Genomic DNA, 14,495 nt, shown 5'->3' on the forward strand with positions numbered 1-14,495 from the left:
GTGCAGTGTTAAATTCTGACCTGTGCTTTCATGGAAGGTGCGTCATAAACAAGATTGTCACACGTGTGGGTGTTGGACACATACCGCCACACAGGGCCACGCCTCGTTTTATTGTGCTTCGCCTTGCTGCATGTCACAGGTTGTCTTTACAAACTGAGGGCAAGACCCTTCACCAGCAGAGACTGACTCGCTTTATTATAGTAAATATATAGCTAAATATATGTTATGTACTTAACATAAATGTTATAATATATAATCATATATTGCAGTGGTCTGGAACTGAACTCACAATATCTCCAAGGTATTTCTGCATGTGTACATGATGCTTTTTATTGTTTAAAATTGATTTCAGAGAAACATTGATTTCTTGTTCCACTTATTTATGCAGTCACTGGCTGTGTCTTGTATGTGCTCTGACCGGGGATCAAAGCTGGGACCTTGGTGTATAGGATAACACTTTAATCAACCGAGATTCCTGGCCAGGATGGCATGGTGCTTTTGTTTTTTATCTATTATTTAAAAAATTTTTTCTTATTTATCTTTAGAGGGGAGGAGGAGAGGGGGAGAGAAACATCAATGTATGGTTGCCTCTCATGTGTCTCCCACTGGGAACTGGCCTGCAACCCAGGCATGTACCCTGACCAGGAATCGAACCTCCATCCTTTGGTTTGCAGGCCCACACTCAATCCACTGAGTCATGCCAGCCCGGGCTGCATGGTGCTTTTAAAGACATGAGTCTCTGGCACCCATGATTACATGTATAATACAGTTCATCTCCCACCTGCTTCTCCCTGACCCAGCCAAGCTGCATGTGAATATAGAGAACTCTGTATTTTCCATAGGTATTTGTCAACACCACATTGGAAAATCTTCTAGTAAGACACAGTTTTTGTAGTTATATGAATAACTATGTAAAAATACTGGATTAACCTTTACAATGTACATAGTCCTTTTCACAAATGTTAATATTTCATTAATGCAGAGAAGTATTATTACCATGAGTTTACAGAGGCGAAAACAGGTTCAGAGAAGACAAGTGACATAGGGTCACACAGCCAGTAAGTAGAACTATGTCACAAGTTCATGACTTTTGAATCCAAAGCCTTTTTATTATGCCATTTGAAATCAAGGGCAAAATCTTCCTTGCACACAAAATACCAAACACTAGAGGAAAAACAGTTTGGGTCTTGACAAGAGAACTTCAATTAGATCTATGACTAGCCTACGCCTGCAGCGAAAGGTTTTTCTCCCCCAATTGCAGTTAGTCCTTGTCTTAACCCTTGGTCACTGGTGACCTAAATGTGTTGTTTCCATGGCGCCAAATTAACCCTTCATCTTATCTTCTACTTTCTACCTGCTGCAAGTTCAGTACCGGCTGTATTGTCACAGTGTTTACTTTATCCGTTGGTTTTAGGGATAGCTCATGTAAATGTACTTTGGCTTTAGTTTCTGGCTTGTAGCAGGGAGAGGGGCACCCTGATCTCTGATGAGCATTCTAGCAGCTTCCTGTGAAACCCTGCTCAGGTACCTTGCAGGCTCTGGGTCTATCAGGGAACCACCCACCAGTTCCGTTTTGACTCAGGTTAGCTATTGGTATTTAATATAGTTACTCTCTTTAAAGTAACGTGCCAATTCTCCTAAGTTCTGGTAATTTAGGCCTTCTCCAAAAGTTGGAGGTGACACGGACCAGAACACCCGCTGGGAGGTTCTGCACTGGGTTCTGGCCACAGGCCTGTTTCTCAGCCCAGTGTCCTGGGGTAAGTTATCTACCCACCGGGCTCAGATGCGCTGGCCAAGACTGTGCCTGCACCTTCCTGAGCAAATCCCTGAGATCTTGTCAAAATTTTACAACACGCACATGCTGGTTTCCACTATTTTACAGACAAGTCTGTTCAGCTGTGTCTTCCACAGCTGGCATGTCAGGTGATCAAAGAAGGCTTACGGAGTCTCAGCCTTCTGTGGGAATTCACATCTATCAGATACAAATCATCCAATTTTTGTAGTTTTTATTGACTATAATATAGGCCCTGGCCATACCACCTGGATTATGTCTTTTGAAAATATCATTTATCTAAAAATATGTAGTGGGATTCTTACTGGGTCAGGAATTATTCACAGGGAAGTTATTGCCAATACTTCTCAAGTTGCAGGGAAAGAAAATCGTAGCTGCTACATATTTTCTTGCCTGTTCACTGTGCTTTCTTCTGAGAGGCAGAAACAGGGGTTAAATGGTTAAGATGGTAAATTTTTTGACCATACTTAAAGAAAAATTTACTAGAGTTGCTCTTCAGAGCAACTCTTGGGAAAACAATCAGAGAAGCTCTCACGGCCTCATCAGTTTCCTTGCTAGAATACAATAAACTGAGCAGCTAGCTACTCAATGTATACAACAGTCATCTCAGAGAAAAAAACATCTCACACACTCGGATCTCTGGGTAAGTCCAGGCTTTTTCACAGAACTTGCAGAAGGCTCATGATCTGGCCTCTATTTCCTTGTGACCAACTAGTACTAGTTAGTGGTCTTTTTTCAATTCCTTGAACAGGACTTCTTACCTTAGGTTCAAGGGTGTCCAAACTGTGGCCCGCAGGCTACATGCAGCTCAGGATGGCTACGAATGCAGCCCAATACAAAATTGTACATTTATTTAAAACATGATGAGATTTTTTGTGTGTGATTATGTGTTGCAATGTATTTACTGTGTGGCCCAGACAACTCTTCTTCCAGTGGGGCCGAGACACCAAAAAGTTGGACACCCCTACCGGTGTTCTCCATGCCTCACTTATTCATCCTTCAGAGCCTGCTTAAGTATCATCTCTTCAGGGAGGCCTTTAGACTCCCCGCTGAGGTCCGGACCTCTTGTTGTCTCCCTGGATCAATCCATCCACCCTCTCCTAGAAGTCTGGATTTTTCCTTTGTAGCACTTAATGCAATGTATTTATGTAATTAGTTAGTATTAGTCTCTCCCACAGTACTGAAAGTCCTACTAGGTAGGGACCATTTCTCTTGCTAATCACTGTATTACCAGGATCCCAGTACCTGTGTACAACAGGTACTCAATACTCTTACCAGGTACAGCCTTTTACTCCACATATTTATCTGACTAGATATTCTCAAAGGAGTAGGTGGAGAGGCAGGTAAACTTTGTGAGCTTGGTGGCCGGAGACAGTGGCTGAACAGCCAGAGATGAAAGACTCCGGGGCTGGTAATGCGGGGGAAGCAAGAGGGAGTAATGAGACTACAGGGTGCTTGTTTAATGTTTCCCTTCCACTTCCCCAACATCCCACTCTCACCCCGAACAAGCCATTCAACAATAATTTATGCACTTTTTTCTTAGGGAATGAAGCAAACCTCAGATTACAAAACCAAAGCCAAAATAATTTTGCAGAATTAGAATGTGTTCAAGAAATCAGTCGCAGTTTAACTGGGTCAGATTTCAGTGTGGAGAGGACTGTGTTCCTCCAGATACAAGCTTACACTCCCCACGTGGGGGAAGACAATAAACACTCTTTTTCCTGCTCTCAGTCGTCAAGGAGGAAGTTTCCTTTCTGTGACCGATGCTACTTCTTCTTTGTTGCTCGTTTCCCTTCTCCTTTCCTTGGTTTCCCCTTTCCACGAAGCTTCTTCAGACGCAGCTGCTCATCCTTGAAGTCCTGATGCTCATCTCTGAATGGAGAAAGAGAAAATTAGCCAGTATTTTTAAAGACTGCAAAAGTTCACCAATGCAGCACTGTTTCCTTAGGTGGTTCTGATCATTAATCCTTGACTTCTACAAAGCATATGCTCAGCTTGGTGAGCAGAAAGGACAGGGAGTCCCCAACAAACAGTTGTCATGTATTCCAAAAGTTCATTTCTAAGTCACAGTTCTCCCTCACAGAAACAACGTCACAAATAGCAGTTAATTCCTAGGCCAGCCACGTACACCTATGTAACTGTGACATGACACTAATGATGACCCCAAATTTCCCTATAACACTAAGACAAAACACTGAGAGGGGCAGAAACTGGGTAAAAACTTCAGTAGCTGCATGGAGACCCTCAAATCTCTAGGAAGTAACACCTGCGACAAGGGGGAATGGTGTGGCGAAAGCCTCCTTAATGGCAGCAGATAATTCACACCAGAAAGCTGCAGGGGAAGGGCAGGTGGAAGCCAGATCAAAAGGCGGGTACTCTGGGGATCAGGGCCGCCAGGACCATGGGACACGTGGATGGGTGTAAGAGGAAGCCTGCCTAGAGTGCGTAAAAATGTCTGCATTCTAACATCAAATACCTAGAGAACAGTGTGGTATTTATTTGATTTTATTTTTTAAAGACTTTATTTCTTTTTAGAGAGGGGAAGGGAGGGAGAAAGCGAGGGAAGAGAAACATCAATGTGTGCGTTGCCTGTCGAGAATCCCCTACTGGGGACCTGGCCTGCAACCCAGGCACGTGCCCTGACTAGGAATCTGACTGGTGACCATTTAGTTTGCAGGGTGGCACCCAATCCACTGAGCCACACCAGCCAGGGCTGATATTTAAGTATGTGAGCTCTGAAACCCATTTGAACCTGAGTTCAAATCACAGCTCTACCATTTAGTAGCTGTGTGACCTTAGATAAGTGACCCTCTGTCTATGAATCTTCATCTCTTCATTTGTAAAGCTTGGACAATACTGGCATGTGCACTGAATGTGAGAGTGGGGTTTGCTGGCCAATTTTTAAGTCCCTAGGCTGTTTTCAAAGAGTGGTTTTATAGGTATGCTGTTTCTGTCCAGGGACATGATGGGTACAACAGACCTTGTTGAGATTAGCTATGATTGCCTCAAATAATCTGTTCTCGACAGAGTGGCCAGAGTAACTCTTCTAAAATATAAGTCACATCATGTTACCCCCCCCCCCCCCCCCCCGTTCAGAACCCTGCAAAGGGCCCCCATTTCACCCAGAGCAAAAGCCAGAGTCCTCCTGTGGTCCTTAGAGCCCTTCACATCTGCCTGGAGTCCCACCACCGTGCTGCTCCTGGGACATACCAGGTGCACGGTGGCCTCAGGGCCTTTGCTGTGCTCTTGCCCCTGCCTTGAGAGCTCTTCCTCAGGTCCTCCTGGGCTCACTCGCCATCTTCACCTTCTCAATGAGTCGAGCCCCGACAGTCCTGTTTAATGCTGTGACCCGTGCGCTCCCTGTGACTGAGTGCCTGCCAGGGTCCCTGACCCTGCCCAGCCGGCTCTACTACTTTTCTTCCCATGGATATCCAACTTTGTAACATACCCCATAAGTTACTATTTCCCCCCTTCGAGCACCCTCTCTCCCTCATTTCCATCTACTTCCAGCCAGAAAGAAAGCTCCAAAGTCAGGGATCTTTGTCACTGTTGACGAAGTGGCCCAAGTACGTGCTGCACTATGTCTGAGCGCCTGTGCCTCCCTCCCCCAGCAGGTCTCGGAGTGACTGAGAGTTTCTTCGTTGGAGGTTGTCTAGTTTCATCCTGCCGATGCCACAGCAGGCCTGGCCTTCAAGGTACCGTTTGCCTGATAACTAAATACATGAAAATAACTGTGCTTTCCCGTGGACCACTGAAGTGTTTTTTCCCCGTCCCCAAAGACAATCAAGGCTTTTTTCCCCCAAACAAAAACAAAGTGGCAGCAAACAGGTACATTAAAATAGCTGAATGTGACTCTGTTATGGGTTATAATTTCCTACTGAGGAGATCTGCCTTCCAGTGATATTTTCTTTTGGGCATAATAAAATTAATTTTGTATCTTCTGAGCCCAGACAAATGGCAAGAGCCCATATTCCAAAAATTGAAAATGTGTCAGGGATTATAATCTCTAATAATATATTAACTAAGAAAATCTATCCTATTTTGTTCCCTGCTGCTCCCCTGTGCCCATGTTAAGTGCCCACATATGGCAGGTACTTAAAAAAATACCCATTGGATAAATGAATGGGCCAATCTTCAGCCATCTGGGATGAACTCGTAATTTTATTATACTAGAGTGAACAGTCCCGAATTAATTTTTGTTTTGTTGCCCTAAGTGAAGTCCAATAAAAAACATATTAAGTTTTAAAAGTAGGCATTTTAATTTTAAACAAATATGTACTATTTGAATTCTTTTGTGATGTCCATGTATTAGTTTGTTAGGTAAGACTTTCTTTCTTTTTTTTTTTTTTTTAAGATTTTATTCATTTATCTTTAGAGGGGAAGGGAGAGAGGGAGAGAAGTATCAATGTATGGTTGCCCCTCGTGAGTCCCCTGCCGGGAACTGGCCTGCAGCCCAGGCATGTGCCCTGACTGGGAATCGAACCGCGATCTATTAGTTCGCAGGCCTGCACTCAATCCACTGAGCTACACCAGCCAGGGCTTTTTTTTCTTTTTTAAAAGAAAATGATCATATAATTATTTGCTCTATTTTTTCCAGAGTTGTATATAGTCCTAAGCTCCCACCTCCTATACATACTCAAGCATACATTTGCATGGTGGAAAGAGTCTACTATTCTTAGTATTACACATTGTTCTATTCTAGTCTCAATACACATTATTCTTAACAGTGAACTGCAGCTTCCTTAGGCCATGTTGGTATATCAAAAGGGGTGCCAACTAAAAATCCAGAAGAGGGCGGAAGGCAGTAAGAACTCCAACGAAACTGCCAGCAGGAAAGAAAGGCGGCTCCCCCACGCCAGCTAGGAGGCAAATGGGCCGCCGCGCAGGGACTCTCTTCATCTGGCCGACAGAAGCCCGCTCAGTGTTTAGACCAGCTTCCTCTGGGTCTGCTCAGAGTACTCGCGCTGATTAAACATCTCTCTGCAGCTCAGTACCTAGTCAGTGTTAAGTCACATTATAGTCATAATTAAAATGTCTTCCAATAAGTGCACTTTCCTTTTATTTTTGGTATGCTGATTATAGATATTTTGAAAGCCTTTACCCTCAAACTGTACCTTTTGAACTACCTGGGCATTATTATAAGATCTACGGAACTATAAAGATAGAAAGGCTATTTTTTTTCTTTCTCTGATCTACTACAAAAATGTCTTATAGGTTGCTCTTGTTTGTTTGTTTGTGTCATTACCTGTAGAGGCCATAAAAACGCAGTATCCCCATGAGTGCGAAGTAAGTGTTGTGATTTGGGTACCAGTCATAAGTCTCCTTCCTCTTGGCCAAAGGCTGCTCACTAAACAGTTTCACCACCTTCATGGATTTAGAATCAGTAGGCCTGGCAACCTCCCCAAACAGCCGGGCACTCAGACGAGACATGCGCAAGGCGTATTCTGAAAGCGATGACATTTCTGGGGCACCAAGGAGCAGGAGTCCCTGTGGGAAATGAGAAGACAACCAGGTTATTGTAGGAAATACCCAGGTTACCGAATGAACACCTTAAAAAACCAAAATGCAGCAAATCACATGCAGATCCATTCATGTTGTTGGCAGGACACACCCTGGAGTTGAGAAATATCCACAGAACAAGTGGCTATTTTCCTTCCCATGTTTTAAATTTTCAATTTTTACATTTGGTGTTCACTATTGCTCCTTTGCTCTACTGCCCTTTTTACAGTGAACTATTTTGTGATTCAATAGGTTATTTACTGATGGTCAGTTTACCTACTTGTAGGCTACATTAGGGTAGAGAAACAAGTTTTCCTGCCCTAGCGTTATTATTCCTTCAGAAAACACCCACCTAAGCAGTCTGCAGAATAAATATGCTGACTGCTTGCCATCTAAAGGTTTAATCATGGCAGAGAAATAATTATGCTGTTGTCTTTATTATCAGCCCTTTGAACACAGATCTCCTCAAGGGCTCCAGATGGCTGAGAACTGCTAATGAGTGATGAGGTCATTTAGCCTCTAGGTTGCTGGACTGAATTCCGCCTAGAGACTGAGAGCCATTTGGGAAAAACAAACAGACAGTTGTCTTATGGAAATAAAATGAAGAGCTCAAAAGATTCATCTTATTCCTGAATAGAGGGCACTTATGAACTGTGATGTTACTTGTCTTATCTTCCATCTCATATATTTTACTTTACTGCAAACTAGCTAAGATCTTATTAGCTGAAAACAGTAATTTTTCTTCAGAGGTGCAGAATGTTGAAATAGGTATATAAATGATATCTGTAATATACAGAAATTACAGCGACTATATATCAAAAACTATGTAGGTTATACATAAAAGTCAAGAATGTTGCTGATAGAATAACATTCCATTCCAGTTAAAATGTAGGGGTGACTACTGAAAGAATATGCTAAGTTACATGACATTTTTGTACATAGTGAGATGAGAATCTGCTAAGAGACCATCTGGGGGATGATAGTTCAGTTCAGTTGAGACTAAAAAGGCACAGATCTCCAGACAGAAAAAAGTCATAAACCTCTCTTGAAAAACCAGTGGGAGAAATATACAAAACCCCTCCTAAACAGGAATGATGGCAAGTAAATTTCAAAATAGCTCATGCATGAAAAAACCAAACAGAACATGAACCAGTGTTTTAATTAAGGAATATTTCATGTCCATGCTAAGATCCATTCAAAGAGCAGAGGCTGGCTTCAAAGCAACTTCTGAACTGTCTCAAACCACTTCCCATTCTGAAACCAACCAAGCAATCCTGGGCCAACAGTGCCACCTGAAGGCCAGCAGTGGGAGAACTGTCAGATCCAAGATCTCTGCCTTCCCCCTTCCCCCAAAACCTGCCTGGGTGCAAGTGTTGCTCTTTCTTTTTCCCTTTTCCTTTCAGTGAGCCAGGTTCCCAGACTCACTTCACTCCCAACACTTGCTCCATAATGTGGATGGGGATGGGTTGGGGTTCTGTTTTAATCAATGAGGAAAAAAGTCATTAATTGTTTAGGGCAGCAATTTTCAACTGGTACGCTGCAAGAATTTTTAAAACATGCAATACCTGACTGTTTAGTCAGGGGCACTGCCATATTTTCCTTTAGATGGTCAAATAAAAAAATGACAACAGCCAACACAACAATAAGCATGTGGTGTAAATGAATCAAAATTATACCTATTTTTTGTCAGACTGGCAAAAATGTATTTTTTTGGTGTGCTACAGAGCTTTAATTACTTCATGTGTACCAAGATAAAAAGGTTGAAAATTGCTGGTTTAATGTATAAATGAAAGTAGTTAACAAATCAGTGCTTTAAACCTCCAAAGGCCTAAAAAATGTCTAGTGGTTGCCTTCAGAGTTACAAAGTTTCTTTGCATGCTTTATCTTTTCTCTGCTTCCCCCTTTAAAGCTGTTTTTGCAAACATCAGAGGAAAAAAAATAACTGTTTCTTAATCAACTTTCTTCTGCTTAATTACTGTTATGACATGAAAATAGATTTTTGTGGCAATTGCATGCTGTTTTCACCATCAGTTATTTGTAAGGTGGCCTAGGAACCATTAGCTAGGTTATCTGGAACCTATTCTCTCTCAGTCTGAGTTTCCTTTTAGGAAAGCAAAGCTCACAGGACTACTGTGAGAAATAAGTAAAGCCATGGCACCCAGTAAACGGCATTCACCTTAAAAAAAATCTAAATCTGTTGGTAAGTTGGTGCTTACATTCTATTAGACAGATTTGTTTATTCCTGTCCTTATTTAATAATGCAAAAGAGAGAGACTCCATGAAGTGAGACCTGTACCCCTATGGGATAATATCCTTACTTACAGAGAGTGCCAGCCAGAGGAATGGTGGAGGGGACCCGCAGCTTGGTAACGTGACAGATAACAAGGAGGAAGGGACTTATTCAGAGTGGTCACTGAAGCCATCACAGGATGCTATGTTCATGACTACTTTAGAATGTAGCACATTACTGGGACATATAGCTCATAAATCATGAGGTCTCATTAGAACCCACTGCTGGAACATGGTTATATCACAAAATCCAAGACTTAAAACTTTTACAATAGAGAAAGGGAATGTAGTAGAAACAAAGAACCACGTGATAAATGGAGGGAAACTGAAAATGCTTATAATAATTACCAGTTACTGCTCTGTAGTCTCCTCCTACACAGTACATGTGTCTGATTAAGAATGGCATAGGAGCTTGATGTTTTTTTTTTTTCGTATAGGCTAAAAAAGCAAAAGTTCTGCTGTCCATAAATACTGGTGCTAAGTCTGGCAAACTGCCAGTTTTTTTTACTAGATTAAAAAAATTTTTTAAGAATTGTGCACTTTTAAAAAGAATATTTTATTTATTTATTTTTAGAGAGAGGGGAAGGGAGGGAGAAAGAGAGGGAGAGAAACATCAATGTGTGGCTGCCTCTCATGTGTCCCCTACTGGGGACCTGGCCTACAACCCAGGCATGTGCTCTGACTGGGAATCGAACCAGCAACCCTTTGCTTTACAGGCCCGTGCTCAATCCACTGAGCTACATCAGCCAGGGCACTAGCTTTAAATTTTTTAAGAAAGTTCAAAAGCTTTACTTAGGACTTTTAAGGACCCTTGTAGGCCTTTTTACAGATTCTTTCAATGTTATCTTTAAAATAATATGAGAACCCTGTTAAAGGCAGGAAAGTAAAAGGCAAATAATTTACATATACATTAGACTTTAATTCACATGAAGCCATTCTAATGGGTACAATTAAATCACTTTTCTTTCAATGTGAACTAAAAAAAAAACCCCAGTGTCATGAAGAAAAATGTACTGTAGTTGAAAATGCTAAGCAAAAACAAATTAAACATATTAAGTGCACACAAGAAAATGCCCATGTTTTTACCTTGGCCTAAAAGGGCAAGTTTCTTGGATCTTTCTGATAGGTCTGAAGCACTTAAAAGGTCAGGTTTATTGTTTATTTCAATATTGGCTTTAGATTGTTTGCCTTTTTTTCCCTTTGAAAAGCGCAGGAGTTCGTCACCTGGACATCCAGCATGGTGAAACCAACGGACCTTTAAAATTGCACGCTGAAATGTGAGCGTGGGTGTGTGTGCAACCTGCTGGGGAGAGAGCTTTCTCGGTTCTCCAAGACCAGTGGTGGGAGGGGCACACCAACTTCAGTTGTGAAAATGTGGTTGGGATTCTGCCTCTGCTCTTTAATGGCCATGTGGGGTCTGTAGTAAGTAGTAGTATTATATTCTTTGCCTCCGTTTTCTCATTTAGTCCTTGAGGGCAGTTACACTACCTCCTGCATCGTGAGGCTGATATGTCAAAACTCCTGGCACTGCGCCTGCCCTAATAATCGCCAGGCCTCAAGGAACTCACGCACACTGTACACACGCGTTTCACAGGAAAACAATCTAAACACAATGCTTGACTATTTTTAAAGCCCGGTACCGATTATTTTACTGGGTCGTATAGAGGCATGAATAGCTCTGAATAAATATCTGCTTTATTCAGTTCAATAAGAACATCCCAAACCCCTCAACTGAATGGATCGTGCCGACAGTGATGGAAGGATTAGGGTCAAGTCATCTGACAATGAATCAGCAGGGTGTTTAGAGGATGTTAATTATCACTTTATTATATTTTTCTTAAACCGGTAACAAAATTAATCTGCATGCCCCACACGAAGCTGCATGCGCAACAAGCCCTCTGGTGAGCACAAAAACTGAGGCTGGAAAGTTCCTAAACAGGAAGACAGTGACAACTACGATAGTGTCCCTCGCTTGGAAAATCCCCCAATTTACGCAGGAAAAGGCCAAGTTGATTGTATGATACCTGCGAAACCTCCAAGCTGCTTACTAATGAAATAGACTCGTCCTGTTTTCGGCGACCCTACAAGGTTGTGCACGCCCGCGGGACCTCTACAGCCATCGCTCACATCTCACCGCAGACCCCCACAAGAGAAACAGACAGCTTACCTAGTGGTGACCTGCTTCCCCCAGGCGCCCTTTTCCCGGAAGGCCCGCCCCTAACCCGGCTCCCGGTCTCGCCTTTGGCGGCGGAGAGCAGTGGAGAAACGAACGCTTGGGGGCTAGAGGGGCTCTACTGGAAGACCCGGAAGTACTATGCTACAGCGCAGTAAGGCTGGCGCCTCCGGCTGTGAGGAGGACTGAAGAGATGGTGGTTTGGGAGCCGTATAAGATTTTGTAAGGTTTGCTGAGCTACACAGCTGCCCCACAGTCCTTTCAAGCAGTGTTTGTGTGTGCGCCTAGTGGAGGATAAAATGCACTTTCTTATTTTCCTTCTAACTCTTTCTGGGTGTTTTCTTTCTCCTTTTTATCCACCCTGGCCTTGACGTATTCTAGGGCACTCCTAGATTCTAGGGGCTGAGCAGTGTTCTGAACCACGTGGGGTGCCATACACCTTTCCTTCGGGCCCGTCACTCATCCTCCAATAGGCGATTAGTATCATCTGCAGGAAACCGTTAATGATGCCCCTTTGCTGGCTTAGGGGCACTATTTGGAGCCCTACGTGTCCCTCTCCCGCGCCGGCCTGGATGCTTCTTTAGGGACACGGATGGGATATTTATATGACTCCTCAGCAGTTACCCAGACCCTACTTGGCAGAGAGTGGAAACTGGTTGACTATTTCCATACTTAGTCTACTCTCAAGCAAGCCACATCCCCAGACATTGTATGAAACATTTATTGGATGTGTGATAGTTTGAGGACACCGCTTATTTTCTATTATTCAAGACCTTTCGTAAATACTCTAAAATGTACCTGAGAAATAAGGCAAATCAGCAGTGAGCCGTATACCTAAAATGTATTTTATTGACATGCACTTTCCTTCTATAGAATTTTATGTTTTGACATCAATCTGTAGAATTTGCTTTAATCAAGTTAAGTTCTGACATGTCGTTATTCTATGAGATACTATTAACCACAGAAACTTGGGTCTGGTGTAAAAAGTTTACTACAGTTGTATTTACACATGGTATAATGAATACCCCTCATCTTATTTTGCATTGCTCTGCCCCCAAAAGTCTTCTGGGTAGAAATTTCACCTTCTCTTTTGTGTTTCTGTGAAGTTGGCTTGCTTTTATTTAATGGCCACCAAATCATGTAAACAAGGAGGCTTCCTTTGTTAGAAAGTTTAAAGCCAAATTTGCAGTGGACTCATGGCAAGAACTATTATATGTGTATTTTCATAAACTTTGTTGTTGGCTCTATTTTGTAAATGTCTTTGGTTTTTCTCTTTTCACCTAGTTATTATTTGTGTTAGTATGTTTGTGAATCTCTATACACTTTACACTACCATAGCACTTAAAAAAGTTTTTTTTTTTTTAACCATACTTTCTTGAAAAATAGCAAGCTATAAAGTTATAGGTAGCTATGTACTCTGGGCACTTTGCACTGTGGCCCTCTTTAACTCAAGTTAATGGGGTTCATATTAGTTTCCTGAGCCTGCTATAACAAAATACCACAAACTTTTTGGCTTGAAATAAGCCCTGGCTAGTGTGGCTCAGTGGGTTGAGTGCTGGCCTGCGAACCAAAGTGTCGTCAGTTGCAACCAAGGTCCCTGGTTGGGGGCGTGTGAGAGGCAACAGCACACTGATGTTTCTTTCCTCTTTCTCCCTTTCTTCCCCTCTCTAAAAAGCAAATAAATAAAATCTTTAAGGAAAGTAACACTGGGTCAAAATCAAGGTGTTGACAGAGCATGCTCCCTGCAGAGGCTCTGGGGCAGGATCAATTCTTTGGCTCTTCCAAGCTTCATTGACTTGCGGTCACCTCACTCCAGTCTGGAAATTGGTTACCCACTGAACAATGGAAAAATCTGAATATTAGGGTGGGCAGAGTAACATAACAGAGTAAAACTTAATGTCCTATGGATGCTGACTTCTAGTTGACTTCTAGACCTCGGTGTACTTGTTTGCACCTCTAAGCTAAGGCTCTTTTTCTTTCTTTTTTTTAACTTCACCCTAGGACATTCTCACTGATGCTAGAGAGAGGGATATGAGGGAACATTGATATGAGAGAGAAACATTGATTGGCTGCCTCTCCTATGCACGCTGACTGGGACTGAACCTGCAATCTAGGCATGTACCCTGACTGGAAATCAAGCTCACAACCTTTTGGTATACTGGGGGACACTCCAACCAACTGAGCCATACCAGCCAGGGCCAAGCTAAGGCTTTTAAAAGGACATTTATTATAATTAGGGATTGCCTTACATTTTTCTATTTTCTACAGCTCATTGTTTTAAAATCGTGAGCTATGAATCATTAGTTGGTTGTGAAATCAACTTACTTGGTTGCGACGAGCATTAAAAGTCATTAGAGTAGGGAATATCAGAGTGCATTACATATTCATGAAATAATATGTATGTGTGTGTTGGACCATAATGTAAAATATACTTCTTACTCTAAGTTGTGGTAAAATAGAAAGCTTCCTCTGTAAGCAGTCTCATTATTCATCATATTGTATGGCACATACTTCTTACCATTAGAGCAAGAACTGAAGCCTGCTTCAACTTCAAGTTCTTATTGTGTAGCATAGTCCAAGGGGCAAATGGATACTTACTCCTCTAAGTAAATTAATTTATAAATCCCCTATAAGTACTCTTCGCTAGAATCAGGTGGGTTCTTGCCTTCTACTTCTGCATTTACATTAGTTCTTTTCTCACTTTACCAAAGAAAGTTGTATCCCTCATCCAGCGTGAAGAAC

At 42.2% G+C, this 14,495-nt stretch overlaps 1 protein-coding gene across 1 annotated transcript; it reads right to left on the minus strand.

Moving 5' to 3' along the window:
- Positions 1-3,231: 3,231 nt before the first annotated feature.
- MRPS33 (mitochondrial ribosomal protein S33) lies at positions 3,232-11,837 on the minus strand. Its single transcript, XM_037138895.2, has 3 exons — positions 11,748-11,837; positions 7,038-7,279; positions 3,232-3,664 (listed from the first exon to the last, which is right to left on the minus strand). Exons 2-3 carry the CDS (start codon positions 7,250-7,252, stop codon positions 3,559-3,561), a joined length of 321 nt encoding a protein of 106 aa, XP_036994790.1. The 5' UTR covers positions 7,253-7,279; positions 11,748-11,837; the 3' UTR covers positions 3,232-3,558.
- Between the last annotated feature and the right edge of the window lie 2,658 nt (positions 11,838-14,495).

The sequence above is a fragment of the Artibeus jamaicensis genome, unplaced genomic scaffold, assembly GCF_021234435.1.
Source record: "Artibeus jamaicensis isolate MK-2021 breed Jamaican fruit bat unplaced genomic scaffold, CSHL_Jam_final scaffold_2172, whole genome shotgun sequence".
Classification (NCBI taxonomy): domain Eukaryota; kingdom Metazoa; phylum Chordata; class Mammalia; order Chiroptera; family Phyllostomidae; genus Artibeus; species Artibeus jamaicensis.